This window comes from Aaosphaeria arxii (assembly GCF_010015735.1).
Source record: "Aaosphaeria arxii CBS 175.79 unplaced genomic scaffold BU24scaffold_6, whole genome shotgun sequence".
In the NCBI taxonomy this organism is placed as follows: domain Eukaryota; kingdom Fungi; phylum Ascomycota; class Dothideomycetes; order Pleosporales; genus Aaosphaeria; species Aaosphaeria arxii.
The window spans coordinates 1,006,915-1,031,045 of record NW_022983479.1 but is presented as its reverse complement, the minus strand read 5'-3'; the positions used below and the strand labels follow the sequence as shown (position 1 = coordinate 1,031,045).

The window sequence follows — 24,131 nt, the reverse complement described above, 5'->3', positions numbered from 1 at the left end:
CCAGGGCGCTCGAGGTGCTCACGGCATTGTGGGCTTACAAATGCATAGGCTCCGGATGACATTTGGTAGGCAGGGAGGGCAAAATTTGAACATAGTCTTATTGACGAGTCGAACAACAAGTAGGAGCCTACAATGGCGTGTTGTCAATGCCTAGGGAGTCGTATTCGTTTGACGCGCGCCTTTCGACAAGCCGTAGGGCGCAAGGCGCAGATGTGGCTGTCAGCAACGCGACTCGATAGAATATGTCATGTCGGAGAGGACGGATCTACAACCTGGCAGTTATAATGTCTTCCTCGACAAAGAAATAAAGCTGAAAACCACTGTCTTGAGATGACTGCTTGACATTATGTGGCCTGATGTCTGTACCTTGAGCGGCGAGATAGATAATCATTCTTTCAATGAGCTTAGTCAGGTAGGCGATTGCGACATAGCGATGTTCGGCATCTTGATTAATATGGTGATTGGCGAACATTTCCACTTATGGAGACGTGGAAAGGAATTCCGCAAAGCATTGGTAGAGTGTAGGCTCGAGCATACGAGTTATGCCGGATTGTTTGTTATGTTTCGGAGGGGGCTGGTGGCTGCGGTAAAAACATCAAGCTATTGTGAGGTGATGAGGAAAAGTACGACAACGGTGCGATGGAAATATTGCTTCTTCAATTACATGCAATAATAACTATCTTATCTTATCTTTGTGGAGAGATGTTTTCTGCGACATCCTCTGTGCGTATCAGTGGAATCATTTATCGGAAGGTTTGTCGGTGGTCCGATGGATTTTTCCAATGAGGGTCTTGCAGTGTGGAGCTTTCCTTGATACCAAAACATAAGTGATTCTGCATGCTATGTTCCTGAATCAAGATATTGATCTTGGTGTTTTATCTAGGTTTATAATGTATTCTCCATTTATTTTTATCGCGCAATGATATGATCTAGCCTAAGAAGGAAAAACTTATGGCGCGACAGTAAATCCAAGGGGGAGTTCTACGTAACGCCATTAGCATTGTATTGAATTAGTGTAGAAAGATATCTTATCCGGGTCAACGGATCTCTATTGTTTGATAGATTGTTTCAGTGTAGGGATCATGAAGTGGGGATTCTGATGACGAAGTGCTGATGAACGAAAGGGGGCATTGTTGAAGTTGGATGAGGAAAATTTTGATATTGGCGCGCCAATGCTAGAGCCAAGGGTGTCAAGAAAAGAGCTTCTCAATCTAATATTACAGAGCGTGGGCGAAGTCCATTGGTACGAGGCACAGAAGAACCTCGGCCAAGCTGACAATTTGTATGTTGCAACACATCTGCTACAATTTCATACCGACCAACGATTTCAAAAGGCGCATCTCGAGCAGAAGCTGCAGGACTGGTGTCTACTGTCCAGTAGAAATGGACGCAACCATTGATATTTGCTTCTAGAATGAATGATGGAAGAAGCCACTGTGGAGAAAAATAGCCTCAACTAGTTACGCCCCCCACACAGATGCTCGGCTTTTTGCGGCTCAAAGATTCACTATGCTAGCATTTGCTAGCACAAGTAGTGTGAGGGCCTACTTCGGACAGACATTTTATAGTGAGGAACGTTGAACTCGTGGGAACAAAGAACATCTTGCCCTGTGCCTGTTGCCCTGGCTTCCCATGGTCTGTCCTGGGCTTACATAGCTCGATTCTTGAGCCGTTGCCATGCGCAAAAAAATCAGGCGTACCGGTGACAGCGGCTTTTTGCAAGCCTCCCAGATGGTATCGTTCCCCGCAACGCCGACAAGGAGTTGATTGGCTTCATCAAGCATCCGAAGCAAGGACCATAGCGACGATCGTCCGGCCTTTAGTGATGACCCTTGGCCCTTGTGGTCCTGATAGCGTTCTTGGCCCACCTATTCCGCTCTCCTTATTTCGCCCTCCCGATGCTAAGTGCCCATGAGTGGATGTCTTGGGTGTTGGGGTGTTGGAGTTGCTGGATGGTTGCGTGTGATACCACAGTTCCCTTCCTTTTGCAACCCAAGACCGTGCACTGCAAAATTTCCCTTTTCATGTCCCGTCATCGGGGGTGGCCGCTCTGGCTATAAAGACTTCTCCCCCAGCTTCCCCAGATTTGTTTCATTCCCTTCAGCCAGCCAGGACTGTCGCGATGACCGAGTTGCGAGACGCCAAGATGGACAGTCACTACAACAACTATGACGCCGAGAAGGCGCACGACTATGAGACTGGAGAGAATCAAATCGGGTCGGCCACCGTCGCTGGGGAAGCCCAGAGAGGTGGAGAAACACATAGAGGACTGAAGAGTCGACATATCCAATTCTTGTACGTGGGATCAATCTTCCGCTGCGTTGCATTTCGCCACCCGTGACGTCCTACAGGTACATCTTAACTAACATGCTGACAGGGCACTCGGTGGTGCTATTGGCACGGGTCTGTTCGTTGGTTCGGGAGGCATCCTCGCAACCACAGGCCCCGCTCCCTTGTTCATGGCTTATTTGTCCATGATGCTCATCGTCTACAATGTTATGAATAATCTGGCGGAAATCGTCACGTATCTGCCAATGAGTGGTATTACCATCCCCTACTTTGTCAAGCGATTCGTAGACCCGAGTTTGGCCTTCGCAGCTGGATGGAATTATTGGTAAGTATCAAATAGTCTGCATAAGTACCTGCAATGGGTTTTGTTAACAAATATTCAAGGTATGCGTACGCAATTCTTGTCGCTGCTGAAGCATCCGCTGGTGGTATCCTGTTGGCTTATTGGGCGCCTAATGTCAACAATGCAGTATGGACCACTATCTTCCTCGTCCTCGTCTTGTTCCTCAACATTGTGGCTGTTGAGGTCTTCGGAGAGTCGGAGTTTTGGTTCGCCAGCATCAAATTCATTACTATCATGGGACTTATCATCCTCGGATTCGTTATCATGCTCGGAGGTAGTCCAAACGACCAAGGAAGACTCGGCTTCAGATATTGGAATGACCCTGGAGCATTCAAAGAATACCTTGTCCCGGGCAATACCGGCAAATTTCTAGCCTTCTGGACGGCCTTCGTGAGGGCTGGTTTTGCCTTCATCACCTCTCCCGAGCTGATTGCGCTTTCCGCTGGAGAGACTGTTGCTCCCCGCCGCAACATTCCCAAGGCTGCTGGCCGTTTCGTCTGGCGTTTGGCTGTCTTCTACGGACTCGGCTCCTTCATCATCGGCGTCATTGTTCCCTCCAACGATGGCAAACTTCTGAGCCCTGATTCCAATGCCTCGGCATCGCCCTTTGTCATTGGTATCCAGCGTGCTGGAATCTCTGGTCTCAACCATGTCATCAACGCTGCCATTTTGACCTCTGCCTGGTCTGCCGGAAATGCCTTCCTGTTCTCCGGTTCGCGTATCCTCTACGGTATGGCTCTCGATGGCAACGCGCCAAAATTCTTCGGTCGAACATCCAAGAAGGGTGTCCCATGGGCTGCCGTTCTTGCAACCTGGGCAATCGGCCTTCTCGCTTATCTGAACGCCTCCAACACCGGTGCGCAGGTGTTCACCTGGTTCGCCAACATCTCCACCATCTCTGGCCTTATCGCTTGGATCGTCTGCATCATCACCTACATCCGCTTCCGCAAGGCCATGGTCTACCAAAACCTCCTCCACACTCTCCCCTACAGGACCCCCCTCCAGCCATACTTGGCGTACTTCACCCTTGTCGTCCTCATCATCCTCACCCTCACCAATGGATTCCAAGTCTTCTTCCCCGAGAATTGGAACGTATCCGACTTTTTGGCCGCCTACATCACGCTTCCAATCTTCTTTGTGCTCTACGCTGGACACAAGATCTTCTACAGGACGCGCTTCGCCATCCCAATCCCTGACATCGATGTCATCAGCGGAAAGAGGGAGATGGACGAGCTGTGCGCTAACGACCATGCACCAATCCCGAAGAACGTCTGGCAGAGGATTTGGTTCTGGATTGCTTGATTTTTGGGCTGTGAGGAAAAGATTCGGAAGATACCAGGGCCTGTGCTCGCTATGTAAGAAAAGAATCTTGTAAAAGACACGGGAGAAAAGTTGTTAGACCTGTGAACAATAAATACCATTTTGATTATTATATTCGTTACCCCTTTTTCCAGCCCTGACATCGATATTTTGCACTAATCAATCCCCCCAACCCCCTTCACAGATCCAACTCATTAATCGCCACCTTGATCCTCTCAATAAGCACATAGCAGACCCTACTCTGGCAGTCGTGCGCGTTAACCGTTGCCGTCCTCTTCCCGAACATCTTCGCCTGCTCCTCGTACATGTGCGGGTCCTCGTGCCACCGCTCCTGCCGCTTCTCGAACTGGTGCATGATTCCCATCAGCGTCGTGTCACCAGTGTCTGTGGGCGGACCGAGCACCGTGTCTCGGAGGAACTTGCGGAAGAAGACGCGGAATTGGTGGCGCGTCATCGTGGTGGTGTCGTGGCCTGGAAAGAGGATTGAAGGAGAGGGAGGGGGTGGGAATGGTGAGGGCTGTGACTGATGTTGTTGGTCACGGTGGTTGGGTTGTTCTGGGGCTTGGGCATGCGGTGATGAGGCCCGTGGGTTTGCGGACGCGTCGACGTGCACGAGTATGGTCTGGATTCGACCTACTATGCTGTGGAGAAGTGTTGAAAGCTGGTAGAGGTTCTGCATCGCGGTCGCCATCTGCCTGGGGCATTGGGTGCATCTTAGGATAGTGAGGGCAGAGATAAGTGCTGAGTGGAGGTCGGCCAGAGATGACGATAGATCATTAAGTGTTGGACTAGGGAATTGAATCCGAGTTATCGTCAAATATGCCAGTGAAAGACAAGTGCATGGTGTTGTGACAGGTATTGTCACGTGTGGAAAGATGGCCGTGTTCGGCGGCGGTGGTATGTCTGATTAAGCGTCAGTTGGACTAAATGATCCGGGTAGGATACATACTTGACTGAACTTCCGGTAGGTAGTCTGTTGCGATGTCCAAGAATGAATCTTGCCCATATAATTCACTATAATCGAAGGGCGTTGCGGTTGAAGCAGAAGGGGTATCCTCGGTTGGAAAACAAGCCTCACCCGTTGTCCGGGTCCTCTTTCGCGGCCGGCCTGGTGGTTTGGGACTCGAGTAAATGCAAGGACATTGATCGTTTTGGCAGTTAACACACGGTTCAGACCCTGAACATTTCACTTTTCGAAAACCTGTGGGAGTTGAGCTTTGACGATATTTCGAAGGTTGGACTAAGTAGAAGAACAGCATGCCCAAAAACGGAAAGCGACTTACGGCATTCATCACACGCTGCCCGTCTCCTCGAACGGTCTGATTCGCTGGACATAGCACAAAAATTCTGTATGCAGACTACACAATTGAAAAGGTGAGTGATGATGAAGCACCACCAACGAGCGAAAAGCCAGGTGTGAGTGGCATTTGGATAGTTCTCGTAGGGATTTCGGAACATTTTTCTCAATATACATAACGGCACGGACCAGGTCGGAACGACCTGCAGCATTGAAGTATGAATGCATTCTACAACAATGTATTACTTTATTATAGCTAATCATTCAAATGGTCAGCATCGCTTTGTTAATTTTCTAAAGTTGAAGCTATTTTCACGGCAAGAGATTGTTATGTAGTAAATGTGGTTGACAAACTCCAATATACACAAATTTTCATTTTCCACATTGCGTTGCAATCCGCCGGAAACCTTCCGAAGGCTTCATCTCAGGCGCGGCATGTCAGTGTACACAGCTGCGTCCTAGGCACTCTTCTTGTTGGTACGTAAAATCAACTGTTACTTTCACGATAAAGAAATTTTTATTAATTCGGTTCAGAAATGTGGAAAACAAGAATGATCAGGTAGACAGTTGACCCGAGCAAAGATTCCGAGTCGTCGGATAGATCTTCCGAAATCATGGCTATCAGCAAGGGACATGATATCTGACAATGTACTCATTTGTTCTTCATAAGTTTCTTCTCTCCAACGCACTTGACTTGCAAAGCACCGTTTCTCTCTCTCTCTCTCTCTCTCTCTCTCTCTCTCTAAAATCAGCTGCAGGACCCATGATCCAGCCAGCTACTGCAGTGAGCATCGAATCAACCTGCAAAACTTCACGCACTGATTGACGTAGTTCTTTAACATCTTCAATTACCCGAACCACGACTGCCAACACCTCAGAGACACAAGACAAACCAAAACAGGTGATAAACGCAAACCCTCGCCATGATTACATGCCAACCCCCTTTCCCCCCAAGTTACCGCCCACAGCCTACGTATACCCTCCCAACACCAACCCACTCCCTTCAATCCTTGCACATCCCACGTTTGTTCTTACAATTACACGACATCGCCCCAAACGAAGAGCAACTCCACACCCATCAGCAAAAACCCCCACATGATTCGTCGCCCTATGACTTACTTGCTCACACAAATCGCATGCTCAGGCCCTGCGACGCAGCCCATCAGGCAGATTGATCTCCACTTGTGGCAGCACTTCAGCGTGCATTTTTCTTTCCGTTGAGTTAGGGACGAGGGCATCGCTAGGAGGGAGGGAGCGAGGATGGCGATGGACATGAGTAGGGAAAGTTTCATTTTCGTTGGGTAGGTAGCTGGAACATGCGTGATGTGAGATGGGGGATGGGAGGGGAGACTGGTGGTTAAGATATAGCTACCAAGATATCGTTACAGCTGACGGTTGGGAGGACTAGATGTACATGTACACCGATAAGCAATCGTTTCGCTGGTGTTCGTGCAACAATTCTGTCCCGTCTGGTGCTCTGTTCTGCTAGAATTTGCCTGGCTATGATGTAACTCTAGCCTGCCTAACCATCCCATGTGACATTTGCCTGCTCTAGATGGTAACACCTGCCGATATATTTTCCCCTTTTGGCGGATTGGGTTGCGTTGTGCGCAGTTGTTGCGATTTAGTGCGGGCAGACGATGCAAACAATGGCAAGGCGGACTCTAGTGACATCAGTATAAGGCAGATAATAACGGAAGAATGCCATGAATTCAAGGTTTGCTGATAAGTAAAGAATGCGAGGCGGGTACAGCAAGGCGGTAGCCGTGAACATAGATATTATGGTTGAAGCACACGCACGCATATTATAACATAATCAAAAATTGCCCAGATCTCATATATTAATGTTGCAACAACTAGCCTGCATATGCTATAATTCCAGTTGCTTGAAATGGCACTGTTGCCAGTAATGGTAGGGTCTAATGATGCAAATAATGCTATGCTAATCGATCAAAGGGTTTAAGAAGAATGCGCGAGATGGAGGCCGTCGTTGCTGTTGAAGCTGTGGCGCCTACTATCCAAGCGCGTGAACAATGTATGAATGCTGCCGAATTGCTTTTGCTCTCTCTCACAGGTATAAAACATTATGTAATCAAGGCCGTCGTCGTAGTGAGATAGGTGTCCGCCAAAAAGGAGGTTCTATAAGCGAATCCGGTCCGCTGATGCATGTATATGCAAGAATTCAAAGATGTCGTGAGGTTGAGGTAGCACGATGGTGCTGGAGGGTTGGTCTTCTAATGTAAGAAGTCGCTGACGATGAAGTATGTGCTCACTTAGTCCATTCGTCCCTTGTCTGGTCGGATGCCGTTGGCAGCACCATTCGCTCGGCCACCCTTCTCACCGTTCTTAGGGGCTGAGGGAATGGTCAAGCAATTGATGCCCAGGAAATCGCAAATGCTTGTGATGACCAAATGCGCCCATTTGCCATATACCACTGCGGCAAAAACGAGATAAGCACGCAAGTACCACAATTCGAACTTGGCAGAAACTGGACCAAAAGTCGTCCCGGTGATGGTGAAATACGGGTGGTTGACAAGGAGTGCGCCTCCAATCATGGGGACAAGCATTACAGTCCAGTACGGGAACGATTGACGCGTGAGGTGAGCAAGAATTATCTTCGTTGTCATCCTGCCGAAAACCAAGGACATGGTGACACAGTAAAGTACCAAGTGGTTATCCTTTAGGATGAACGAGTATGGTGAACCTAGCCACGCGATGGTGGCTACCGAGAAGATGATCAAGGGCGTCCACTCCTTGAACACTGGCGCGATGGGCAAATTCTGAGCGCGACGAGCCCGCGCAACATTCACAACGCACGCTGGCAAATGTGCAATGAAGAATGTGACGAGAATTATTGGTACCCACAGATCCTTGAAGGAAATGACACCGAGGTACTCTTCATAAGACGGGAAATACTTGATCAGTGGCGTGGACCATATTTCGGGTCCATAGATGCCCGACATAATCATGAATGTGCATGCAAGAATCAAGCCCTCTGTTTACAATTAGTACTTACGGAGTCATTGAACAATCATTTGCACATACCGGTGGGTCCATTGAAGTATCCTAGGTAGAGGGTATGGGTGTGATATGTTTCCCAGGTCGAAAAGAACATAGGAAGAACCGGGACAAGAGCAGTGAATGCGCCAATGTAGCCCGAACCGTACCCTACTGCTGCAGTCTCAAGCAAACTTGCCAATGTGCAATTCAAAGAGTCAATTCCGTGACTAAATTTGTTAGCTCCTGGCTGCTGAAGTGGTTACAATGGATAATAACATACTCGAACAACTCGCCTAGAGGGCTTGATGTCCCAGTTCGTCGCGCTTGCTTGCCGTCTACGTTGTCCATAGTTGAGTACCTGAATGGCACATTCATCAGTCTGAGATCCACGATGCGCTCGTTGAACCGACTTACATCCACAAGCCAAAAGCGAAACTAAAGTATACCCAGGATGGCGCCTGTCACGAGAGTCAGTATCCTACGCTTTCTCTAAAGGCTTTTCAGGTTCCGGATATACCGGTCCAACCAAGTCAGGTACGTAGACCTCTAACAGAACCACATTTCCTAATATGAAGAAGAAACCTAGAAGGGTGACGAGGTTCGGCGCAAGCCAGAGCGGAAGCAGCTCCACAAACGCATTCCACTGTGCCGTATGCATTAGTATGAGGAGTCGTCGTGAAGGTTGTACAGGAGTTAGGGGCGCCGTACGTAGTGCTTTAGGATGTATCGTGAGATGAAAGATTTGTCGACGCTGGAATATTTATAGGTCCGTAGGTGTTGCAGGGCATCTTCGGAAACGCATTCGTGAGCAGCAGTCTCTGAGAGGTAGAAGGAATGTTAGCGCATGTGTCATTAGATGCAACAGGTCTCCGCGACGTGCTTCAAAAGGCGGGCTGGGGCTCTTACTTGCGCTCGGCATTGTTGGATGAGTCGCGGGAGATGGGAGCGACATAGGAGGCGAGAGTTTTGGGGGAGAATTTAACGACTCGTAGGAGGGGCGAGCGGATTCGGAATAAATTTACAGCGATGCGAAGCAGCAACGGTCCATGTGTACCGCAGGTGGGGTATATGGAAAATTGAGTTCTGGAATTGAGGTGCAGCAGGAAACGAGAAGCGGGAAGTATAAAGTGGTAAAGTGGTTATTGTGTAAAGGCAGAGCAGACAAGTCAGTCAACGATTTGCGTTTGACAGCGTCTGACGCGCCCTCGCATGTTTCGGCATGGCTCGGGAGACCTTTCCTCTTTAGGTAGTTGTCATCTTGGCATCCTCCACCAATCAACGTCTGCTCTGCCAATTCGGTCCCATGCTTCGGCACGTGAAAGACCCTTTCACTCCTTCATTGACCTCCAACAGCTGAACACAGTACGTTGTCCCATGAATGAACTCTACAAATCACCGGGAATTATATGTCCAGAGCTAGTTATTCGATCTACTTATTCAATATGGATGCGCCTTACTTCTGCACAATGAAAAACGAAGTGGACCTTCGCTATGGAAGCGATGCATATTACATTGAAATATATTGCCATAATATCAATCGGCATCTGTCATTTCATCCTCTTCTGTAGAGAGGCACGGGGGGTAATCACGTTAAGTTGTCCGCCCGCGACCGGTAGTGTTTTCAGTGTGTACAGAGGTTTCAGCAGATACAGGAGATCGTGTATCCATAGCCTCTCATTTTCTACAAAGAGCTGGTTGAAGTTAAATTGTACTTGATACTAGCAGGTGTAAAACCCGGCGTGCCAAACCTCTTTACAACAAGGAAGAATCCGTGCAATCTTTAGGCTCTTGAAGCACTTCGCTCACAGCAACGATGCTGCGAATCAAGGTAATTCGCAGGCCAACAACCCGACGTGGCAACGTCCTGTATACTCTCTTTTCGGGCTTTACATGTGAGTGGCTTGTTGTTGTAAGCCCATTGCCGAGGAGGCTACGCCGCTCTGCTTTTTAGAAGATCCCTCTGTCCATCGTAGGCTTAGTCTTAACCATAGCATGCCATTGTTCCAACGTACCTCGTAGTTGTCTCGTCGGATCACGGTCTGGCACTTATTAGATAGTAGTACTGGACCAAATGTTACAAAAAATGGGAAACTAATGGCATACTGATGCTCCCTGGAATCTAGTCCCATAGCCGTTCGCTTTCGTGGCTACTGCGTGCTGGCTGGTGGGGGGTATTACCTGATCATCCCAGCCCCTAAAGTTCCCATTCCAGCCAGTAGTTATACATTGGCGCTACATCTATCCAATCCTGCTGAAAGCTGTCATACACAACCAGGGTATGCAGAACTGGATGACGAATTGAGAGCTAGCAGCGAGTGACGACTGTCACATTGATACAGCACCTACCACCAATACCATAGATGTGACAATGGTTTTGATATCCAATTATGTTTTGTCGCTTTAGCGTGCGTAAACTGGCCTCCAAGAATGTAGTTTTGATTTGAAAACATGAAGACGGGAAGAATTTGCGGATGTACGGATGATCGCCCCTCGATCCTCGGTTATGTTGTTGGGGTACCTTCTCTCGTACTTCCCTGGCTTTCCCACGGTTTCAACTCTTCCATCACGGCATTTCGATGTTGATATGTGGCGTTGTGACAGGGGCTTCGCCATACAGATCCGACTATCCATCTGTGCTGATTTCTGAGTGGTTGGAAGTCGTAATTTCTGTCGACCCTGGCATTCAAGTATTGGCTCTCTCCTCGACCTTTTCAAGCGGCCCCCTTCCATCAGTCAATTCACTCGGCATGTACGAATAGCAGCATACCAGCAACGTCATTCCGGTCAGACGATGGCACTCACCGACTACGGCCCGCCCGGTATCCGGGACGGATCGATGCGTCCTCCAGCGTTGATGGTGGGTCATGGCTCGACACCGTGGTCCCAATTTTCCTCAGACTCCGCGTCGCCTTATGCACGAAATGGCAATCCATGTAGTCATCAGGCTGAGGCTGTGCCGCGATCGTACATCGTGAGATTTCGAGGTTTTTGGAGGGTTGCGAGAGGCTCTTGTCGGGCGCATTTTGGCGTCCTTCTGCGCATATTCGTATCCTTCTGCTCACGAGCTCACGTCCTACAGTCTTATCGGGCCACAAGCGTGTTGGTGGAGGGTTGCAAGTGGTTACTAATGGCGATTTGGGGTGAAGTCGCATGTCTCGTACATCGACGACCTGGCCTCCAACGATACTAAGCCCCAGATTTCAGTTAGCCTTTTGGAAAGCCCTATGGAGATTCCCAGGCATACGTTTGCCTGATTCTTGCTCTGCCGAAATGCTTGAAATCATCGTGCGGACAGACGTATAGTGGGATTGGCGAAAAATGTCATTCGATGAAGACACCCGAGGGGAAGGCTGAAGTAGACCCCGAAGAAGAGAATATATAAGCAGCCAGAACTGTCTCTCTGTCGTATATGATTCCACTTTGGAAACAGACAGAACTATAGACTAAGTTAGTTTTTATTGCTTTTCGACTGGGGAAAATACGTACGCTAATTATCTTTTTGGGGCAGAGCTGGGTACAACAACAACACACTATGCCGGACATCGAAAACGCCGAAAGTCTCCTCGAGTTGCACGAGAAGTTCTATAAGAACGTTGCAAACTATCCCGCGATTCCAAAATTCCGTCTGTTTGGGGCTCAGTGGGCGAAAAGATTGCATGATCACGTGGCCGAAGTCCTTGAGCGACAAAAGGCCGTCGACGAGGCTTTGGTATGTCTCTCGGTGAATGGGTCCAAGAGCTTGACCACGTTCACTTGTCCTAGGCGTGATGTGAGAAAGAAGATAAAGGAGAACAAAGATGGACTTGGTCTGTTATGGCAGCGTGTAGAAAACGCATGGAAAGAGTATGACGGAAGTCTTCGTGAATATGGTAAGTCTGACTAGTAAACCATCCAGGGGAGGACTGCAAATGGACTCTTTGAATATAGCTGACTCATGGTGTCAGCGCAAGATCTATGCTTGGTTGGTGAAATATACAGGCTACCAGCACAGCATCCTTACTTTGGCGAATTCTTGACGTATTATCGTTCCCTTTTCGACAAAAGCGGTGTGTATCGTCCAACGGGTGAATCGTCCAAAGACTACGAGGACAAGACAGCCGAAGACTTTTGCTCGATCCTGGATACGGGTAAGAATGATGTTCTCACCAACTTCTATATCAACCATAGTAAATGGTTCGAGAATCACATCTGGAGCTTCTTCCGTCGTGGCGCAGCCAAAGGGACTATGGAAACAAGTGTCGGTCTCGATACAATACGCATGACCGTGGATTTCATCGTCTGTACATTCATACCAATTTTGATGATGGTAACCATGTTTGTATTGACAAGCATCCGGTCTCTCAAGCCCCGCATCGCTGTTTCGGGGGGAATAGGCTGGGTCTTTGCCTTTGCTGCAATCGTCCTCTCACAGCAGCATTCTCGCTCAGAAATGTTTAACTATACAGCCGCCTTTTTCGCGGTCGTAGCTGTCTTCGTAGGGGTTACGACTGATAGTACAAGATAATGGTGGTTTGGTTGCGGGGGAGCACATTTGGTTGTTACGATGTGGATGGAAGGTTGGTACGGCCCTCGGCTCTGACCGCCTACTCTATGCCAATCCTGTAAACAATGCTGATAATGGGCAGAAGGCCCACAACATGGCGGCCTACCCTTTCACCGCTATCGCGTCAAGTAGTAAGAGAATTCATGCCCAATTTTACTCTCATTCATTTTATCTTCGTGGTCTATATCACAACGGCTCATTCACTACAACCTTGCAACATACCTCGACCGGATTCGATTACTGCACACCGAATCACCATTTCAAGCTGTCTTTCAACACCGAGAGCGATGAAGAAACACAGACCTGGGACCATGTTCTTCTACTCGTCGCCGTGCCTGGCGTCTGCCGTCCAAGAAAGGATCTGACTGCAGGCACACGCACGCACAACAATTCACCTGTTGCACGGTGTTTTCAACCTTGGCTTAAAAGGGAGGCGTGCATATTATCGAGCAGATATAAACGCGTCCTAACACTGTCTACCGTGATACCCTGGCCCCTAGTGTTCATCATGTCTCCATCCCGTCTCCCCGATTGTTTGGACGTGGATCACTGGGGTTATGATACTAGTGCGGTACCGGCTCCAGTCCCCATCCCAACGTGTTGTACGCCATCCCCCCCCTAGTTACCACTTCTTATCTGTTTAAGCAACTCTCATACCACCTCCCTGTCCGCTTCTTGGAGATGACAGCTCGCGTCTATCCGTAGGCGACTGAATTAGTGCCGTACAGCTCCATTTAAAGCCAGCCAGTTCCCTTTTCCTCCCTCGTATCAAAGGCAGAAAATCCAATGCTCATCTCACAGAAAGGCGGGCATCTTTAACCTGGTCTTTCATTGCTTTCTAGCATTGTGGAATTGGAGATCCCTCCAAATATGACGAGAAGGAATATACCCATCCCGACCTTTCCTCCGGAACCAAGTCAGTGCTGTACAACCCTCGCATTTCTCTACATGTGCTAATATTCATTAGAACCAAGTGAGTGGAGTAGTACGTCTATATTCCTCTACAGTTGCTAAACGTTCCCAGCGCCACCCCCCGAAGAACGTCGAAAAAGACGATCTTCGAAAAGATCTTCGAAGGGATCTTCTAAGAGTTCTTCAGCGGAATCTTCCCCATCGCCGTCCCCACCGCTTTCCAACACTCGCTAGGCATTGGGGGAAATCATTCTACCCATGATTATGTGGTTCCAGTACGCAACGCCGCGTGCGAGCAAGGTCATGTCTCTCAAGCTGATCATTTTCTCGTGGCGTTCTGGTCGCCCTTAAGACCAGTATTGTAAGTACACACCAATCCCTAGAGACGCAAAACAAGTCTGACATTGTACTGTACCATCAGAGCCCGAACGACCCCTGACGCTAATTATTATGTTGAACGCGGTTCCTCCCATCCACCAAAAGCACTTCTGAACTTCAACTTTAGCTCAACACTCGCTTAAATATCCTCCTCACAATGTCCGAGCCTTACCAAAGTATCAATTATCTTTCCAAAGATGTACAAGATGCTCCACATGGCAGAAAAGAAAAAAACAAATCCTAGATACAAAATGGTTTCAGATTTTCTCAAGACAAAAGTTTTTTCAATCCGTAGTATAGAAAAATGGAGTCTCCTTGAAGCGGAACGTCATGTGTTTATGTGGTGTAGACCGGAATTCTGGTGGTTTGCCTTGTAATGTTATATTGCTTTTCGGCTGTAGGAACAACTACCCTGCTATCGAACATTGTGTCGAGAAAACCCCGACTGCTGCGATATTCTGATTGCCTTTCGTACCTATGGGTTGTGTGATTGCCCGATGGCTAAAATAGTCCGTAGGATATTCGATTTGACTCTGCTGCAGAGGTATGTAGCGTTAGTTTTGCATCTTTCATTGATCTTCCAGGAAAGCGCTACATATGCGAGAGGACTAAATACCGACCTGGGAGAAATTCTGTGTCTGTTGGTAGCACTATTGGCTAACTCAAAATGTCTTGTCCAGAACACTCATATTACAGAGCTTTGTCCTGTCCCCAAGTTGTTCAAGGACTGGTGTGATTACCATTAGACTAGCGAAAGAGGGACGTCTGCCAGTGGTTAGAAGCTATTGTTGTGATTCGTCAACAATTCTCCTTCCATGCAGCATAATCCCACAGCACTCGGTGTTTGGGGCATGCCTGCTTGTCCCAACCAGGAGACCCATACCGTAGCGCTGACTGGATCTATCTTGACAAGACTGCCCAGCGAAAGATTGACTTTCAGACCAAGTACTATTCACCAGAACACATACCATCAGCCCTTGGATTGATTTTCCTGGACCCTTTGTGACTCGAATACCGTAGCCATCGTGGCCGTAGGGTCATCGTGGGAGGCGGATAGCCATACGTCGGTCTCCCCACGCTCCTTCCAAGAAGGGATGCTTCGGCCGTTTGTCCGGGCTAGATCGGGTGGATTAATCCCCTGTGGAAAGATAATTAGAGCCGATATCGCTGTTTGAATTCGCTGATGGGAGGTAAAAAATGGGACATGCCTACATTCAGTATTCCTTGACCGCGTTCTTCCCTCTTTTCATTCCTGTTGCTGTGTTTTCTGGTGTTGTCTCACGACTGGTCAGATATCTCGCGTTGTTGTTGAGAGTATGATAGTTCTCTGATCGCTGTTGTTCACCTCTGTTCCCTGTTCCACTTCACTGTATACCTACCTACGCACGCTGTAAAGAGCTGTGAAGAGAGGGCTATCACTTTGGAGGCTTGGAACCGACCTGACAAGCGACCTGTAGGTTCCGGCTTGTATGCGAGATCCACTGTTGACGAGAAGCCGCGAAATACGAGAGATAATCATGAGACATCTGGGGCGAGCCGCATGCGTGTCGAAGGGGAATGAGATACACTAAAGAGTTGAAGAAAGATGTTTGGAAGATGAAAAATTGTTGTGCGCGTTGGAAAAGGTTGTGTGGGGGATGCAAAGGGGAGAGGGCGCAGAACATACAGGCTCCAGCCAAAGCGAACAACATCCCCCATTTCACGCGGAAGCGGTTTGCCAAGGAAAACGACAACATTAAAGTTCTCAACGTACGCTCAAACATATCCCAATTGAAGCTGTGGCCATGGCCTATTGTGAATTAAGTATCGCAGTAAGCAAGTTGTATCAGGGTTGAAACAAGCAAAAGGAGCATGCTATCCAATGGCTCAGTACACTATCGATCGTATCCTCTGGCCAACGGCTGACCATCAAGAATCGGAGACATCTTTTACTTTCTGGACGATTCTCTTCTAATTTCCGCCATCGCCGATCACTACCAACTCACAGAGGCCCCCCTTTTAACCGACCTCCTTCTGTGTAACATCTCGTAGTGATCTTGCTCGTGCTCGCCAACAGTCGAATGCAATTCTGATTGCGTTAATGAAACGATCGCGCCCCCAACGTACGAGGGAAGCGTTCGCATGACCTAGAGTTACACGTCACAACCCATATAGTACCAGGGTGAAAAGCTGGGTCAGCGGAAACTGAAGCTTCAAACTTCGTCGAATTGAGGAAATAAAAAGATGTACCCTTTCATTCACTGCCAGAGGCAAATTGCGGCTTCTTGGTGGGCGACCTGTACGGAGTACAAACCATGTATTTCGTAAGCTTCCCTCTCAAATACCAGATGATGCACCCATCCGATCCGGGCAGCTAATGGCATAATTAAAAGTGGATTGCTGCAATTCAACTGGCCAACCTCTTCGTGAGGTATAAAGTATACCTGTGCTGGTCTCAATGCATATGCAGTGCATCCAAACTGTCAACTCAATGGGATGTGCGCAGCTAGCCTTGTCTTGCTACGAAGTACTTGTTTGTGTCACGGCCAGACAGCTTCGAGACGACCACGACATCTGTAGACTAATTGGTTCTGTTGCCTGGCTGGACAGGGCCTCCAACCAGGCATCCGCGCACCGTTCTTCATCGCGTCATGTTGGGACCTGCTTCCTCGCAACAACTAGCGACGCAATCTGCGAATTGCCTTGTACAACTTATAAGGGCGAAATTTTTTTGAATTCCAGTGTCATAAGTACGCCCTCCACATAAGCCACAAGCAATACTCAATGCGCTACAGATACTCCATTCTTGTTGTCCAACCAATAGAGGTGTATGGCGCATAAGCACTTTTCCTGCGCTCCGCCACCCCGATTTTCTTTCCTGTGCGAGCCGTAGAGCTGCCTATCTTACACCATTCAATATGCCTCCAAAGTGGATCCCAGATGACGAAGTCGCTGATCACAGGAAATCCCGACAAGTTTCCTTATTCAAACAGCTCTGCCAGACATTCTAGTACGGGCTTCAATGTTCAAGAGCTTAGAGTACCATTGGGTAGTGACTGTCTTATGATTGTCCGACAATTGCCATCGTGCAAAGCGATCAGAGACGTTAGAACAAGCGCTCAGGATTCTCCACAATTTCCCCGTCTTTCTCAACAGTACGAGGTACATAGCGTGTGTCGCGAATCGTGCCATATACCCTGTCCTACTATAAATCGTATTCGGGAGTCGGTCCGTCGATGATAGTGGTAGGAGTTGGCCCTGATGAGTGGAGAAATCCCGCAGACCATGATTCGGAGAAGAATGGCTACTCGATAGCAGCGATCTTAATGCTGAACGCTAGACCTAATGCCGGACAATATTCTGATTAGTTCACTAGACGAGACAGACGCAGATAGACGAGCAGTGCGCGCCGAAGAGAGAGCGAAACTGATATGTACTGACCAAGAAGCAGATTTGACCCATAGTGTGAATGAGGTATGGAACTGCTATAATGTTAGCAGTAGTGTCAAGGAGAGCGCGGAACCATTCTCAAGACGGGCTCGGCTGACTATTGTAATAAATAGGGAGGTGTAGTGTAGTTCAAGCCAAGGCTATGCCGCAGCATGGACCATAAAGGTACCTGTGTGAGGCGATTGTATACCTATGACAAAAGTATTGTGTTTCTACGTTTCTATGGTCCTATTCTCGATTAATTACGGAGTATAGATTCGATCTTACATCAACTCCCATCCTACACAGGCGTACAGACTCGCAAGATCGGCCCGATTGCTAGGTTGATGAGGTTGGCGTGGGTGAAGATGTTTAGAGGGTGCGAGTTGGCAGCGCGCGGTTAGAAAGTTCCGAGACGTTCTGTTGATTATTTAGCTTGCTAACGAAGGAAACGATTTGCATGGTTGTGGTATTGGCGGAGATAGCAGTCTCACTGATAATGCCATACCATACTGTGTAGTCAAGCAGTTGAAGATGTGATATCTCGAAACCATTGCTGCCAACCATAGGTTTTCAGGGTCAGTCGCGCCAGTCTTGTTCACTGGAACCCCCGTTTCCAAGGCCTAGAACGACATCCACCTTGCTCCGTTTCTCCTCTTCCGTACCATCACGCAGAAATGTCAAGAAGGTGTCTCGGAACGCCCAGGCCCACGATCCCAGACAAGATGCTCCATATCTTGTTCCTTTATGGCTTTTGGTGTAACATGTTATAATTGAAGGCACTTTTGTACAAAATTAACACGATAGCGACTGGCATAATCCGTAGGTTTGCTGTCTGATGATCGGTGAGTCCCCTTCCCAAGATAATTAGATCTTCCCTCTGTCAAGGACGCGGATTCCTGCTGTACCATTTAGGGCGACTGAACTTCCCTGTGCCCAACTGGATACCCATGTTTGGGTCAAGATTCTCCTACAGAAACCAAGGCGGACGATGCTTTGCGAGCCGTGGTCATTGATTGTGCAGCTCAACGTTAAGGTCCGCGGAACACCTCGACCTGTCGGAACAAATGGCCATTCAATGACAAAGTCTCAGAACACTGCAAATGAATTGGGGCGCCCTTGGACATGCATTGGGTTCCCAAACGGCCCCTGTTGCAGCGCTCAGATCTGCCGCTAACTTACTCAACGTGCTTTCCTCCTCTTAGCTGGACTGTAATCTTTGCTGATACACTGCGACCAGCTCTATACATCTCTAATTGATTCTGCGATGGCGGGCGTCGGCGTCCGCATTTGAACAGTGGTACGCAATACGAGGGCTGGGAGGCAAGGATACACTTCCCTGGGATACGTCAACCAATGCCACGACGAGATCATCGTCCAGGATGATCATCTACCAGCTAGTGATGCTTCTGCATCATGCACATCCAGACCGATGGGATTGGAGACTTCAACGCCCAACGCCATCCTTTGGTGACCGAGTCATTGGCTCCGAACATCTAATTATGGACAGGATACACAAAGTTGCACTTGCTATGTGCTCGCTTCTTATGCAATAAGTATATCTCCAAGATAAGTATTGCATAACGTTGTACAATACGGACGGAATAACAATTCATTGGACATGGTTGTCGCTCTTTCTGATCCGCTTCCACTGCATTTACAGCCTAGACGGTCTGATGGCTCGTCATTGATAACGCCTCATACTTGGAAAAACCGACCAGAATCGCAGATGCTCCGAGCTTAGTTCACCGGTGAGCCATTGTCCCTCTCGTGCATTGGCCAAATGCAAAAGCAAAAGAAATTTCAACGACATTAATAGTGTCAGTCTGACTTGATGGAGTTTGTTGTTGTTTGATAGATGACTAGCGGCCCGTTTCCCTTCCTGACAGTCTAATTTTTAGCCGTACCCACAACCCGCTTACAATTTTCCGCGATCCACCACCACCACCCTTTGAAGCATAAAAAAAACCTTCAAAAAAGAATCAATTCATTCATTGCATCGGCCGGGAATCGAACCCGGGGCTAGCCGAACCTTGCGAGAAACCAGATGACTTCAATTCGTTTTGGGGAGTTGAAGAAGAAGGAATCTCTTGATGGCAACGGCTAATTTTACCACTAAACCACCGATGCTGATTGATGACTAATCGATTGATGAGATGAGTTCAAAAGTATTAAGATGATATACCTATGAAAAATTGGTTTATGAATTGGGATGGTGGAGGGAAGAAATTACAAGAGGATGTGGTGGAGACAGGGGTAGGTGAATGACAAAATTTGATTCTTAGGAGTAGTTTGTGGGCATGGTGGGTCTCCCTTCGTTTGGCGGAAAGGTGTGGGAACCGCCGACTCGTTTAACTGTGTGTGGTAAACGCTGCATCGAAAAATAGCTAACCTTCGTAAATGGGATAAGATGCAAGACCCAAAGACTAATAACGAATCGATCCGGTGAGGGTGTAATACAGTAAATATGTAGCGTGGAACAGGCATGTATATCTACTAACTACGAGAATACGAGCTACTCGTAGTACAAGTATGGCAACGACTCTCTTCTCTATGAAATGACGTAGGATTTGAATGCCATAATTATCAGGCAGCAAATTCTCCAGGCATGACAATGGACGTCATCGTTTAACGTCGTCCCAAAAGGACTATGATGTTCTCAGTCCCCTATGACTCTGACTTGAATTGCGTACTAATAATCTTTGTATCCTTCCATTACTAGGTTTTGCGACCCAATTCACTGGGTCGATATTGGCTGACTCTTTCACGTCCTGTTTCGAGGTTCGGTACATGCACTACTTGGTGAGCTACCTTCTTCTACTGTTGCCCATGTTCACGATTGATAAATGTGCATATTTAATGTCTGCTTCAGGTCTTCAACAAACATTCACAATGAGGCTGGTAAAGTCTCCCAAGCTTCGACTTGAGAAACAACGTCGTTGTCGGCAATTCGAACAAGACGACCTCATCAAGAAATCGCATACGATTACATGCCAACCAAGCTGGCGAGGACCTTTCTAGCATGCATCGTCAAATAATTCAGCGACCTGGAAACAAGACGTTGGTTGAGATAACTACAAACGTTCCTACGTAAGCCGATGGTGGGTGTTCCAGCATATCTATTGGCTAACGGTTGTAATTCTGAATTGATTGGTAGAGGATCGAACGCGAATAGAAACCGGCATAGTCGCAGGTCTCAGGGGGAGGATACCATTGAATTAAGAGGGAAGAATATTCAAAATGACGCATATAGATCCAATGGCGCTCGAACAGTGATATCGCCAGACTCGTCTTTCAGTACCGACGATCAGACAGATATTACGTTCTGGATTGGGTCTGAATAGCGGCGGGATACATCGATCATCCCCGTGGATTCTTTCGAGGGAACATCCTTCCTCGGGATGCAGGGACTCGTCTTACAGCAGCCACAACCAGGGACGTTTCTTGGTCTTCTAGCAAGCCCGATCAACTCGGTTGCATACACGTGGAATCTGATGCACCGCATGCACGCCATCGATGACAGGCAGGTACAGCATGTTGTGGTCTCAGCCTTGACATGGTCAGTTTTCGTCCCTCGCTAGGATAGAGTAATGCTGTAAGGAAAGGGGCGTGAGGGGATGAATGAGTGTTGAGGTGTTCATAACATGGGCAAGCAAGGCAGCTTCTGATCACTCGAGCAATTCTAACAATCTACCAGCCTCAGTAATGACAGTATGATAAACTTTCTACGTTCCTAAATGCACTTTTTGGATCGACCGTGTAGCACGTTGCGATGGATGCAAAGCAGTAGCGCATTCTCGGAACCGTATACGACCAAAACACCACATACGTCTTTCCGCTCCCAGGGAGAGATGAATCGCAGCAGTGCATGCCATCCGCCCACCAACCTGCAATGCTGAAGTCAAATTAAAGTTTGCTGGTACCTATTGAAATAAACTTGCAGACCAACCTCGAAATAGCTAGACGCGCATGCCAAATATCGTGGGTTCTTAAAATAGGAAGGAAGTCGACTGTGACGTATCACGGGGACGTCATGCCGTCTGTGATCTCCCTTGTACTCCAGGATGCATTTTGATTTGAAGTATGGATTGCGCAAGAGTAAGAGAAATCGACTGCAATTTTACAGTGTTATATGAGAATAGAATAGCATACTAGCACAAGTGTGATCGGGCTATAGATGATTCCTCTCCGGATTCACTACAAGTTTCACTTGTGACATTGTGTTGATTACCGATGGGCCCCTAGATATATGCCTGAAGCGGCGTGTTAATTTCGTGATATAATACGATCATCTTACGGGTATAGTATAGTTACATTCGCGCGAGATACAAGTCCTTAGAAGAGAGGAAGGAGAAGACGTGTCACATTGTGAGAGGAAGCTTAGACGATATTGGGAACGCAGGTGAATACGCAGCACAAGCGGAAGTTATACGGGCAGATGTGAAGAAGAATTCATTTCTAAGTAGTCTACTTCAGCCCCCAGGGGACGCTGTCGAATTAGTAGCTAAGTACGTAGTTACATTATGAGGCTGGATATTCGACAGGGTATCATTACATCATCTAACCGTCGTCTTCGCCGGTTGATGATTTTCCTCCGGCGACTAAAGATACGAGATGGTTTCCTAGATGGTGGATGCTCTTTATGGCTATCGTCATTCATGACCAGGTCCATAATTTCAGAGCCTGCCAGTACGATCGAATGGGCGCGTTCTAATGTTTAACAGTTTGAGTGCCCAGCTTGCATTTGGCATGGGAAAAACAGCCCAATCTAGCTCTTGGCAAGTGCATCGCACCGCATCTCCGAACACCGTTGTGGAGGATGGGTAGAGTATCATGATGACTCTCTAGATGCAGTGCACCATCCCTAAGAGCATCGCAATAGGCAAAGAGTCGGGAATACCAAGGTCTCCGTGTTCACTTCCATGCATGGTTTCCGCCGCGATGATGCTTGTTTTGTAGTTTCACTAGTCAGTGGCATGCTCGCACCACTCAAAAGCCGCCGCGGCGCCTTGGGCCTCCTCTTCCTCCCCCTCCTCCTCTCTTCTTGCGGTCGGCTCCATGCCAGTTACCACGACCTCTGTGAGATCCATGGTGTGTTGCTCCGTCACGATCATGACTCAATTCCTCCTCTCTCTCGCGTTCCCGTTCCCTCTCCAGCCTTTCTGCCTCTAATTCTTCTGCCGTTTTCTCTACTCGCACTTCGGGTTTCTTCAGGTCGAGGGGAAAGCGAGGATGTGCGCCGTTCTTGCAAGATTTGCCTTCCGGACAAAAACCCGCGAGGTAGTAGGGACAGAGCTTATCTTTCTTGTTGTGTTTCAGAGCGCAGTGGGGACCGAGGGGACAAAAGCCTCTGTCGTAGTGAGGGCAGGGGGGGCGTTTCGATTCCGGATCGATATGAAGGTAGAGACAGTCGTCGCCATTTGAGCACGTTAAGGTTCTTGCGTAGTAGGAACATTCAGGCATACGGCGGAGGTTGTACTCGTGTAAGAATTCGCAGGTCTCGCCCTTTTTGCAAAGCCCACGCAGCCAATGTTTGCAAACGAGACTTCGTAATGGTTAGCAGAAGCAACGTGAGCATAGTCAGAATGGAACGCACTTGTTGAAAGACGAAGATACTTGATGCTTATCTTGACAGTTGTTGCCCATGGGACAATGTCCTTGCATATATGCCTTGCATACTGGTCTCTCTGGATCAAGACCAAAGCGGTATTCGCGCTTGAGGAAGTTCGCGAAAGCGAAGTTATAGCTCGATTTCAGGGCAGATCCAGCCTGATCTGGCGCCAGAGACCGCTGGATTTCAGCCGTCATAGTGAAAAGGTGTTACGAGTACGTTCGTCGTGAAGATTGTGTCAAAGGATCGTCGTCGAAGACCTTTGGAGCTCCGTATAAGCTACAGGCCGGATGGATAGATGCGATGGGGGCGAGCTATGCAGTGGTGGCGAGTTGGCAACGGTCGTCACGCCTTGCGCAAGCTAGAACGAGACTAGTGTTGAATGAAGACGTGGTGTCTGTGTCGGTAGATCAACTGATCTGAAGGGCGCAGAACATGCAAAAGCCGTGCAGTCGATCGTGACGGGGAGGTTGACAGAGAGTATGCGATCATTCTTGGAGTCGGAGCTGCTTCGAAGAGGCCCGTGCGCAATTCTCATGCATGTCATGAATAGCGGCGATCCCCCGTTCTTCATCAACAATGCACTTTGTTCGATGCGGCACCAGGATCGGGTTGGGATTGCTGCATTCTTTTCTTTTTGGAATACTGTATGCCGCATGCCGCTCTGGTATCTTCGATGCGGCTTTTGATGGTTCCAGATGTTGCTGCTACACCAGCGTGACTGGTCGCCAATTTCATGCACCAGGGACTTCATGCCCGAGTTCCATTTACATTTGCAGTAATACTACGATAAGTACGGAATGAAGTAGACAGACAGTCTGTTGGTGTCCAAGCCAGGGTGTTGCTCTTCAATGGCCCTTGGTAGTGCTGTGAACAGTCTTCAGAAGGCCCAATTCCTCATAGCAAAATCATTTTAGCACTTGATCCATTCTCATGCCTATGCCTTTGGTTTAACTCTTGGCCTCTCACTGAGAGAAGCGGTGTCTTGTAGTACTTGATTCTGTGCCTGTTGTCTGATAAGTACTTCAAT

At 48.2% G+C, this 24,131-nt stretch overlaps 5 protein-coding genes and 1 non-coding gene across 6 annotated transcripts; 2 read left to right on the top strand and 4 right to left on the bottom strand.

The window, feature by feature from the left end:
• Positions 1-2,146: 2,146 nt before the first annotated feature.
• Positions 2,147-3,934, top strand: BU24DRAFT_464231 (amino-acid permease inda1; the record flags this gene model as incomplete). The annotated part of the gene is made up of 3 exons (XM_033532190.1): positions 2,147-2,295; positions 2,378-2,614; positions 2,674-3,934. 3 exons carry the CDS (start codon positions 2,147-2,149, stop codon positions 3,932-3,934), a joined length of 1,647 nt encoding a protein of 548 aa, XP_033381790.1.
• Positions 3,935-4,072: 138 nt separating this feature from the next.
• On the bottom strand, positions 4,073-5,336 carry BU24DRAFT_424462 (uncharacterized protein). Its single transcript, XM_033528508.1, has 3 exons — positions 5,236-5,336; positions 4,902-5,153; positions 4,073-4,855 (listed from the first exon to the last, which is right to left on the bottom strand). The coding sequence occupies exons 1-3, from the start codon at positions 5,285-5,287 to the stop codon at positions 4,131-4,133; spliced, it is 1,029 nt and encodes a 342-aa protein (XP_033381789.1). The 5' UTR covers positions 5,288-5,336; the 3' UTR covers positions 4,073-4,130.
• Positions 5,337-7,063: 1,727 nt separating this feature from the next.
• BU24DRAFT_442522 (ethanolaminephosphotransferase 1) lies at positions 7,064-9,419 on the bottom strand. The gene is made up of 7 exons (XM_033530532.1): positions 9,156-9,419; positions 8,958-9,067; positions 8,767-8,892; positions 8,664-8,707; positions 8,530-8,607; positions 8,295-8,476; positions 7,064-8,244 (listed from the first exon to the last, which is right to left on the bottom strand). The coding sequence occupies exons 1-7, from the start codon at positions 9,199-9,201 to the stop codon at positions 7,523-7,525; spliced, it is 1,308 nt and encodes a 435-aa protein (XP_033381788.1). The 5' UTR covers positions 9,202-9,419; the 3' UTR covers positions 7,064-7,522.
• A 2,362-nt stretch (positions 9,420-11,781) lies between these two features.
• On the top strand, positions 11,782-12,753 carry BU24DRAFT_411185 (uncharacterized protein; the record flags this gene model as incomplete). Its single annotated transcript, XM_033526036.1, has 2 exons — positions 11,782-12,118; positions 12,194-12,753. 2 exons carry the CDS (start codon positions 11,782-11,784, stop codon positions 12,751-12,753), a joined length of 897 nt encoding a protein of 298 aa, XP_033381787.1.
• Positions 12,754-19,485: 6,732 nt separating this feature from the next.
• BU24DRAFT_t54 lies at positions 19,486-19,620 on the bottom strand. Its single transcript has one exon. It is a non-coding gene; the product is annotated as a tRNA-Gly (tRNA).
• Positions 19,621-22,345: 2,725 nt separating this feature from the next.
• BU24DRAFT_237885 (uncharacterized protein) lies at positions 22,346-23,380 on the bottom strand. The gene is made up of 2 exons (XM_033522257.1): positions 23,087-23,380; positions 22,346-23,035 (listed from the first exon to the last, which is right to left on the bottom strand). Exons 1-2 carry the CDS (start codon positions 23,296-23,298, stop codon positions 22,480-22,482), a joined length of 768 nt encoding a protein of 255 aa, XP_033381786.1. The 5' UTR covers positions 23,299-23,380; the 3' UTR covers positions 22,346-22,479.
• Positions 23,381-24,131: the final 751 nt, after the last annotated feature.